At 34.8% G+C, this 10,856-nt stretch overlaps 1 protein-coding gene across 1 annotated transcript in view; it reads left to right on the top strand.

Moving 5' to 3' along the window:
• The first annotated feature begins 990 nt into the window (after positions 1–990).
• Positions 991–10,856, top strand: part of LOC117100471 (adhesion G protein-coupled receptor L1-like) — a 22,457-nt gene continuing 12,591 nt past the window's right edge. Inside the window, exons 1-4 of the mRNA XM_033240173.1 lie at positions 991–1,345; positions 8,701–8,728; positions 9,068–9,406; positions 9,910–9,980. Of these exons, the coding sequence (XP_033096064.1) occupies positions 1,298–1,345; positions 8,701–8,728; positions 9,068–9,406; positions 9,910–9,980 (486 nt within the window). The 5' untranslated portion in view covers positions 991–1,297. The remainder of the gene's footprint in view (positions 1,346–8,700; positions 8,729–9,067; positions 9,407–9,909; positions 9,981–10,856) is intronic.

Here is a 10,856-nt window from a genome sequence, read left to right as displayed (position 1 = left end):
TTTCGTAAGTCAAGAAATACCTGAAAATTGTTGAAACAAACTGTATAATTGACCCCCAGATTTTAAGAGCGTTCTGCATACAGTTCTATACAGTTGAAATAAAACATGGTGTTATGGTGCTATGAAACAAGTGTTAATAAAATATCTGGTAAAAGATCAAAAGAAATTCCTTTTTAGCTTAATTTTGACAATATTACATTGTATAAGACTGTAATAAATTCTAAATTCGGGTAATCGTTACATTAAATAAGTCATTGTAAATGTTTTAAGTTTTAGCTGGTCACTATTACAGTTTTGAAAGTAAGAATTTTCTGTGCAATTCCAGCTATTGCATTTTTGAGCCACTGGTTATTATCTATGACTTGATTTTTCAACATAGACTGTCATGCCCGGTTCTTGTTATTGCATTGTATACATCCTGTTAGTGATCAACACGAATATTATTATTATCCTCGTAAAGAAGGTTTGGTTTATTGATTGACTTATTCACAAAAACTTCTTTATTTTCAATAAACCAACCAAGGTGATAAATTTATAACGACTACTTTGAAGTTGTTGTGATGCAGTATAATGGTAAATTAAGTTTTGTAATCATGATGTGTTTATGACATATAATACTGCTCACGTATTAGACAGTTTTATGATATTTTCTAATAATAGCTTATAGTCTGACGATTGCCAATCGATTGGAAATGGAAGATGTATAATAAAAAAAACTTAGATTGGAAAACAAATTACAATGGTTTGCAATAATTTTATGAACCGTAAAATGTTGTCATTTGGATTAGCCTGTCATTTAATCAACAAAAAAAGTAATCGAATAATAGCTAGAGAAGCAATTTATATACGTTAAGGATGCGTGTTAATTACCAACAAATGTTGCCATGGTAAATATTTCCAAACTGGATTCACGTACCATTTAGTGAAAATTCATATAAACCAGCCTTTTTGATTCAAACTGGGTTGACTTCATTGGTGAAGACGGTAAATTCATATGAACCAGTCTTTGTTGTTTAAATTGGATTCACGCACCATTTGGTCAAGACGGTAAAGACATATGAACCCGTCTTTGTGGTTCAAACTGGATTGACGTACCATTTGGTAAAGACGGTAAAGACTTATGAACCAGTCTTTATGGTTCAAACTGCCATTTAGTGAAGACCGTAAAGTCTGGATTCACATACCATTTAGTGAAGACCGCAAATTCATATGAACCCGTTTGTGTTGTTCATTAAGCATAATTCGATGAAAACTTCCATCTCTAAACTTGAAAATATAATCGCGTGCAGAAGACAACATGCAATTGTGGATGATTAGTGTTTCTCTGTCTTTCTATTTACTAAAGGTAAGTGTAGTTGTGTACCTACAAAGTTAACTTTTTTTTTAAACAAACCTTGATGGATAACAGTAATCATTTTTAAATATTTGTTATAATTATTAATGCACAAAAATAGTAAATCAATTTGTTCAATATTCAAGCTTTTTACTGGTAATCCAACCAACATCACAAACAAAACAAGGTTTTCTTTAAATCTACGTTTGCCTTTCTGTTTTGTACATAAGAGAAAAACAATTAGGAATTGTTGAAATTAAAAAAAATGTATATGTATATGTAGGCCTATATGGTATAGGTGTGTATGTATGTGCGTGTGTATATATACAGTATATGCATGTGCATGGTGTAAGTACAATTTTTGAATGTGATGTATATTAACATATTCGATAAATTACATTTTGGGATCTAAAAGAAAAAGAATATATTAATGTATTTTTTAGAGATTAACAAGAGTTTAAAAGATGCGTTCAAAAAATTACATTCAGCCATTGTGGACTGACCCTTTTAAAGTGCAATTGAGTTTTAAGTTTTCTTAAAATCTTGATTGCCTCGCTTTTTATTGGTTCCGTACCGTCTCGTGCGTTCATCGTCGCGCTGCCATCGCGTCGCCGTCGCGCGCAGTAAGTACCCGGCTTTAAAATCTTGATTGCATGTCTTTTTTATTAGCCTGTGTTCGTATTGTATTAAGAATTTTATGTTAATTTTATTGAGATGCTATGCATAAATTTTTTTTGTATAATTACTCTCTCTGAGATTTAATATTTATGTATGATATAACTTCTGTGTGCTTTGTTATTGTATTTTAATTTCGAGGGCCCAATGGTCAGCTTTGCTGGACGGGCTACCCACTGGAAACATAGTTTAATTTTTTTTAAATAATAATAATAAACATTTAATGTACAGTAAGATATATACAGCATTTTACTTTAGAGTCTCAAATTGCTCGAAGTGTGAGCTAGCTCGTACAGTAACTTTATTCGCCCCTAAGAGTGTCTCTCTTTCCCTCTCTTTCTGTCTTTCTGTCTTATCAACCCTGTAAACCGATTCCAGCTGATTTGTCCACAACAGGGACCGTATCAGGGCCGTCGGAACCGCACCGGCTTGGGCCAGACTACTTTTTCTTATAGTTATATTACTTTTTCAAATAAATATATACTGATATCTATAAATTATATGAATTTATTAATAATGTTCGCATCATAATGTCTTTTTAATACTATATTTAACGAAATCCACCAGGCGTTTGTTTTGTATTGCCTATGTACATTTCAACTTTGTTTTTGACAATCCTTAATTTTCGTCATTATGATTGATTTTGAAAATATTTAGATGTATAATTACAATTAAATATTTATAAAATGTTTGGCAGTTACAGTCGATCAAACTGTCATCACTCACACCGACACTAATACGAATCAAGCCAACGTGATTACTTGCCATCAAATTTTGGCCTATAAAGTAAGGACATTCATTTTTTTAAAAGTATTTATGTACTATTTCCCGACAGAGGAACCACTTTTCAACCATGGTGGAGCAGAGGCGGGTATGATATCTAGTCTACTTATAAATTTAAATCTTGAATATTAGGCCTATATCTGGCCCTGCATGGGGTTGGAATAGGAGTAGCTGCTTGCAGGTTGCCCTCTGATATTTCTATTTTTTTTTAACAATTGCTCACATCAGGCCAGCCCACCATAGTGGGACTGCGGTACTTATAAATTAAATATCCCAACTACCTCTAAATATTGTGTTTGTCCCTTGTGGGGGAAGGGAGTGGCTCTTATCTGGTATTTCCGCGCATCTGGCGGTGCCATATTTCCAAAATTTGCTAACTTCTCTTGCAGGATTGAGAGGAGAGGTTGTACATGTTTGCCAGCTGTTATTCCTGGGCATGTAAGTGAGGTGCCATATTTCCAAAATGTTCTCACCTCTGCCTCGTTCATGGTGGGGCTGAGGTGGGTATAGACTTTCTCCATGCTAATTCTAAAATCTTGTGGCTACCCTTTAATAAGAAAAGAAACAGCTCTACATGTTGCCAAATGATATTTTCTTCCATCCAGATGTGTTAAAAAACTGTTCACCAACCATGGAGGGGCAGAGGTGGATATGCACTCAGACCCCACTAACTTTAAATCATGCATGTGTGGATAGGAGTAGCAGGTACCTGCAGTTTAACAGTCAAACACCCCCCTCCCCAACACCACTTATTATAATGGCCGGACCACATGAAAAATGCTTCCGACGGCTATGACATATTGACGAGTACACTGGGGTAGACACGTACTCTCGAAATATGTACTGGGTTTTTTTATAGTGCATTATGAGTCAGTTTGTACACTGGGCCTACGTTTATAGTCCTTATCCGAGAAGACTTGCTCCACCACCGGAACCATGATGGGCAGTCCGAGCGTGCCGCTCGAACCAGTTTCGATATTAGGCCTGGCTGTTGGTTGGATCGCACCTGCTCGGTCATTCGACTCGCCTACCAGTATTCAACATTAGATAATTATGTTCTGTCCATTAAAAATACTTCGAAGAAATAAGGCAATTTTCTATACTCAGTGTCGCTTTTTATAAAATTTTATAAATATATAAAAATAGCAAAATATATTTAAAATTGTTATAAAGACAACAAGGGTAACCTTGAACAATAAACTATTTGAATAAAGGTGATGGTCACGCCACGAAAGAGAAAAAAATACTTAGTGTCGTTTAATATTTCATACAAAAATTCCTTTAGAGTTTGGAAAATATGCTAAAAATGATGAATTGTATTTATAGAACCACTATCCGACGGGGGTGGGGGGAAGTCCCCGACAAGAGCAAAGTGGACGTGGTCGGGCGTCGCTCAAAATGTTCAAAAGTAGTCCAAGTGGCAAAAGCCCCCTAAAATATGACAATTCGGGGGTTTCAAAGACTTATTTATCGATTTATAGATATATAGATTGTTTAGAAAATACATCAATTGAACCCAGCATGCTGGGATTTAAAAGCAAGCATCTTAACCACGAAGCTATTCAACAATTTATTCGATTTATTTTTATTTGTACAATAAACAGTATCAGTTATAGTTGCTGTCAACTGTCTTTCGAAGTTCAATCGCCGAACTTTAATTTCCGGTATGCCTATGCGTCTAATCACGAATCGAAATTTAATCAATATCATTCTAAAAAGTAAGTGTCTGGATATTTATTACTCGTTTCAAATGTCATTAATGTCACTCTTATCGTAATAACCTAACAATAATGCGTAAGAAGTGAGAGTAGGCTTCAACCCGCCACCTCAGCATCCATTTCTCTTCTTTTTTTTTCTAGGATTTCCTCTGAAATTCTCTTATGCCTTAATCAAAGCAATACAGTCCTAAGATTTAAATTTGTTCATATCATTTGAAAGTAATATTATTTGATAACCAAATTAATATTTATTGTTGGTAAATTGTATTTATTGAAGAAACAAAAATAATCATTAAAATTCAAACTCAGTACACGTATTATTATTTATTATTATTATTATTATTATTATTATTATTATTATTATTATTATTATTATTATTATTATTATTATTATTATTATTATATTACTAGTGCTATACTAATGTTTCTTACTAAATTACTTCCCGTAATAAGTTGTAAGTCATTGACAAAAGGTTACTTACTTTGTAAAAAGAAAGATTAGTAGAGTATTAACTACCGGCGGTTTAAAAGGTTTGGTGAACGTGGGCATCTGAGGTCCAGGGGCCCTACCCTATAAAAAAAAATGAAATAATAAAACATGCATATGACTATAGATAATAAATAGACGTATATAGAATCATACAAGTTAAGTATATAAGCAAACAGTCTTTTATTGCAAACTCCACCGTATTTCAAAGATAATGCATAGCATATGGTGTGTTTTATTTAATGTCATACTTTATATTTCACAATATCCGTGGTGTGTATTCATCATTGTTATTCATATTCTATTTTATAGTAATTTATTCTTATTCAGGTTATTTATTCATAGGGTAATTAAGCGTCTTAATTCATTTAGTTATGGCATTGATAAGGAATTTTTAACAATTTAGGATAGTATGATGTGAGTATTGGTCCCACCAAGGATAATTCTTGTGAATCACACCCTTGATAACCCTTGACTTGTTTCCAGTGGGGTCCTTCTACCGGTGAAGTGGGCAGTACACCGGGAAACAATTCCATATTCTTTTCCGAAGGGTGTAGGCCTCTTCGTTCTTTACACTATGAGTCATAATGCACACGGTGTAATGTCAACATAAGACCGGAATTTATGTACAACTGTATTGTGGGTATTTATTCATCAACAGTAGAAGGCGACAAACATCATTTCTATCTTGTCATGAGCATCGTTATTGTTGTTAACATATACATCACATCCCCCTTTTTTACATAGTTACCAACCGTCTCGCATCGTGCGGGATGGTCCAGCATTTCAAAGTGATTTTGGATGAAACACGCAATTTGCGTGATCATAAATTTGTCTAGTCATAAAAAAGTCTATGCCTGATAACGAACTATCACGAATTCAGTGGAAAATGTATTTAAAGTTAGAAGAAATTTGTTTTATTAACGATATAAAAACGGTCATGCAGTAACTTGAGCCAAGAGAGCTTTCTTTATCTCATTTCGAGAATCAATTCACCAACAACCGAATATGTGTTTGCAGGACCATATTGTACAGCGGTAAGATCTCGCCTGTATATGTTATCCTGCCTAAAGATGTTTTAAATAAATAAAAATAAATAAAATAAAATAAAACAACATTTCTCATTCTCTAGTAAAAAAACAACCCAGTCATCAACCACGTACTTAGTAGGATCTAGGAGGCGCGTGCGGGCTTGCGCGTCCATTGTCACAACCAACTGTTTGACTGAAACTCGGACCCCACCGGGGCTCCAACCCTGGACCCCGGAGGCCCCTACCCCACAGCCAATTGGTGTAATCATGCATTTTAAATCTCTCAGGTATCTCTATGTTTTAATGATTCTGATTTTACTTTTATCGTACTGTTAAAATCGTTAATTATGATCTTGATATTCATAATAATTTAAAAAACGTACCGTCTGACTGCAACATCGAAAGTTAATGATGTTTGCGTGCAAGAACTTCTTTATGCTGATGATTCTGCCTTTGTGGCACACTCCGAAGCCGAATTTCAACAGCTTGTTGAGCGCTTCGCAAGTGCAGCTGTAGATTTCGGTCTTACCATCAACACGACAAAGACAGAAGTAATGTACCAACCGCCTCCTGGTTCCCCGTACCTCGAACCACAGATCCTTCTTAATGGTGCCCTGCTCCCAACTATGAAGAGTTTTACTTACCTTGGCAGTATGGTGACGTTTGATACCAACTTGGATGTTGAGATTGGGCGACGGACTCAAGCGGCATGTGCATCCTTCAGGAGACTGCAAGACCGATTGTGGAACAGACGGGGTATAAAGCTGGCAACCAAGATTGCGGTGTATCGTGCAGTTGTCCTACCAGCACTACTATATTCGTCCGAGACGTACACACTCTATAGACGACATATAAAGAGGCTCATGAAAACTCAGCAAAGACACCTACGCTATATCATGGGCATACGCTGGCAAGATCGGGTCACCAATGAAGAAGTACTGCAAAGAGCTGCAATGGTCAGCATTGAATCGACCATCATGCGATCACAATTACGATAGACAGGTCATGTCATACGGATGAACAGCGGGCGTCTCCCCCGTCAGATCCTTTATGGAGAACTGAAAGAAGGTGGCAGATCTGTTGGCCGACCATTTCTCCGCTATAAAGACTCATTGAAGAGGCAACTGAAATCGGATGAGATTCTACCAGGGAGCCTTGAGAAAGTTGCTACCAATAGAATGGAATGGAGAAGGCTCATCAATACAGCATCTGATGTAGCTGAAGCAAAACGCTGTGATGCTGCCAAAAAGAATAGGGATGCCAGACACGCTGCTGCAAGATGCCCACGTGTAATTGATGACAATTCACCAACTTGCAATATCTGTGGCTTTCGGAGCGTCAGCGAATTTGGACTGCGTAGCCATGCAAGGAAACACAGGCAAAAACAATTTTAATGAAGGAAAAAAAAATAAATATAGAAATAAAAAATAAATTTAAATAAATGAATACATAAATGAATAAATAAATAAATAAATAATTAAATAAATTAATTAATAAATTATTAAATAAATAAATAAATATAGATAAATATAAATAAATAAATAAATAAATGATGGGTCGGATCAGTCATCATCGAAAACGATGGACAGCCAATGATGATGATGATGACTTAAATCAACATGATTTACGCTCTGTTAACTGCCACGTTGAGCTTAGTTGTTCCTTTCGAAATTCTTCCACTAACTGATTCATATCTAGCCTGAGAGGTGTTTGAGTAGTGATATTAGAATTATTAGGTTGTGGTACATTATGATCAGACATATCATATTCAGGCATATTTCCGTCAGACTCATCTCCGGTCTGTTATATTGGAAGGTTCTCTTTAGTAACATACATGAGGCACTTTAAATGTCTTTCCATGATCATTCTCAGGATAATACAATTATTGGATGGTTTAATGTAGCCTTAATGCTACATACTCCCATTCCGTTTTGCATTTCTAAATCGAACAGTTTGACCAGTGGTTAGCTGTTTGATTAAGTATCATGCCTTTTGGTCATAGTATGTTTTTTGTTTTTGCTGTTAGTGTTGTACTAGTAGTTAGTTTTTCTTGGGGTACAATGTGTGGTTTTGCGATGTGATGTACCAACTGATTTTCCGAAAGAACACAAATAAAGAATATTGAATCTTCTTAGCTAGCTGTCGCCAACTTGGATCTTAAAAGTCTACTGCTTGTAATTCAGGCTGTGCGTATCCATCTCTGTTATCGATGGGGTGTTTCGAAATACTACGAGTGAATTATATATAATTTAAAAGTGTTAACGGCTATCTTGATTATTATATTTTACTAATTCTTTCCCGCCGCACTTATTGCCCTTTCGAGGTGCATCATCACTGTGTACTATAATGTAGCTGACGGTTATTTCAATATGTTCAACCATGAATCCTCTGTGGTGTAATGGTTAAGGTGCTCGCCTTGACAGCGAGAGGTCGCAGGTTCGAATCTCATCTGAGTGATTTTATTACACAATTTAATTACATACACTATGTATCATCATGTTCTTTTATTAGAACACTGGATTTACCTTTCTTTGATTATATATATTTCTTTGATATTTATAGCATTTTTTTTTTTTTTTTTTTTTTTTTTTTTTTTTTTTTTTTTTTTTTTTTTTTTTTTTTTTTTTTTTTTTGTATATAACAATTAATGGTTTTTGTTTGTCTGTGTTTCAGGCTGGACTTTGTTTACCCGCAGATGAAGGTAAGAACTGGAGAGAAAAAAGCAATGAACTAATATGATGCCATAATTTTTATTCCACATGTGTATCTTAACAAGATATACTAAATCAGTGTCAAATGTTTCTTCATTGATCAAATATTTCGATACAAAAATATTAATGTACTGTGTGTAGCAAAAGAATCGAACCTTTGCATTTTTGGAAATGGTAATATTAATATTTAAGTAAATGGAAAATACTCAGAAGCAGACACCGCACACACTATAAAGATCATATATTCCATTATTGCTCCAACATAAATTTATACATTGTTTATGTACTATGTGTACTTATTGTTAAATCTGATTAATTTTTAATCACAGGTTCTGGCGATTGGAATGACACTACCAATATATTCTTGGATCCAGAATCTGACCTGGTATTGACGTCACCAAATTATCCACAAGATTACAATCCGTCAATGAAAAAAGTTTGGAGAGTCACGACTGCCAGCAATTACAGGATCGCTCTAACTTTCTCTACTATACAACTAGAGCCAATATTTGACTCTCTGTTAGTGATTAGTGATGGAGTAACTGTAAATTCTAGTTATATAAATACGTGGAACACAACATTATCTTGCTTTGAACTTGAGCTCATGATGATTACAGATGATACCGTAGAATACCAAGGTTTTCATGCTACTTTATCAACTCAGTATGGTCAGTATACAATATATATTTCGTTTACTGTAAAATAAAAATGGTTAGCAGGTGGTTCGACCTTCTTTTTCTTCTTCCTCTTCTTTCCCTTCCCGGTTCTTAATCTTTAGACGATAGTAAGTTAGGTGTTATTTGTTTTCGAGTTGAATTTCTAGAATATGTAATTGGCATTGTCTAACACAATTAAAGACATTCATAATTATCTGTATTGCCCACCAGTTGCAAACTTAAACCTTTCCCAGTAGGACCACCTTAAATTCTCTCACTGGAATTTAATAAATACAATCTCAAAGCCTATTGTACTTCTGATTTTGCGCCCTCCGTGGTCGTTTCGCGTTTAGGCCATGTCCCAACTATGCAAGTCAGGGCTTTATTCACAGTTTTGTAATTAAATCATAAATACTGTGCTATAAATTGATTAATCGTTAGCATACGTTGCGTATATAATTGTATATTTGAACTTAATTCACTAATAGCATTATTTTAATCATTTTTAAATATAGTACATACAGCGTCTAATGATTCGGCCAATTCGCAGATGACGAATACAAGCTCAACCTTTACAATGACAAGGGCAAGTAACATTTATTCATTATCGTAATTCATAGTTTTTATACCGAAACGGTCTCAAAGCGCTGGAGGCGTAGACTAGCTCTTACAGTGATTTGCTTCTCCCCTAAGGGTCTGTTCGTGTATGTGAGCTACCTGGTAAACCGGTACCAGCTACTTTCGTCTGTCCAAAAGAGAAGATGAATGAACCAGTACTCTGTGTAATCCCCTACTCGTCTCGAAATATGTACTGGGTTCTTTGAAGTGCATATAGGCCAAATTGTGTACACTGGATCTACGGCTTATTATCATCCGAAAAGATAAGTCTGATAAACTAGAATATTTTATACAATTTGTATTTCACAAAGCTAACTTTAAATTATATAAAATAGTTATAATATATATATACACCTGTCTCTTATACACATCTAGATGTGTATAAGAGACAGATATATAAGTTAAATTTGCAGCATAGCCAAATGAATACGTGAATAAAATACAAAGACAGTCTTAATTTGCCACAATTTATTTAAATTAAGAATGCTTGAGCTACCTGGTAAACCGGTACCAGCTCACAGGATAACTCCCTACTCGTCTAGAAAAACTTATACCACCACCAGAACCATTTGGCGAACGTACCGTTCGAACCACGCCGATATTATGGCTGTACTTTCAACGCTCCTGTCATCCAACTCTCTCTCTCTCACACACATACACATACACACACCCACACACACACACACATATATATATATGTATATATATATATATATATATATATATATATATACATATATACCACCCTCGTTGAAATAAATAAATAAAATAAATAATATATATATATTATACATATATATATCTTTCGGTTGTAGACTTTTCTAGACGAGTAGGGGTATTCTAT

This window comes from Anneissia japonica, unplaced genomic scaffold (assembly GCF_011630105.1).
Source record: "Anneissia japonica isolate Jap-2015-1 unplaced genomic scaffold, ASM1163010v1 scaffold685_len2926416_cov193, whole genome shotgun sequence".
Classification (NCBI taxonomy): domain Eukaryota; kingdom Metazoa; phylum Echinodermata; class Crinoidea; order Comatulida; family Comatulidae; genus Anneissia; species Anneissia japonica.
This window is presented reverse-complemented; position numbering and strand designations above follow the sequence as displayed.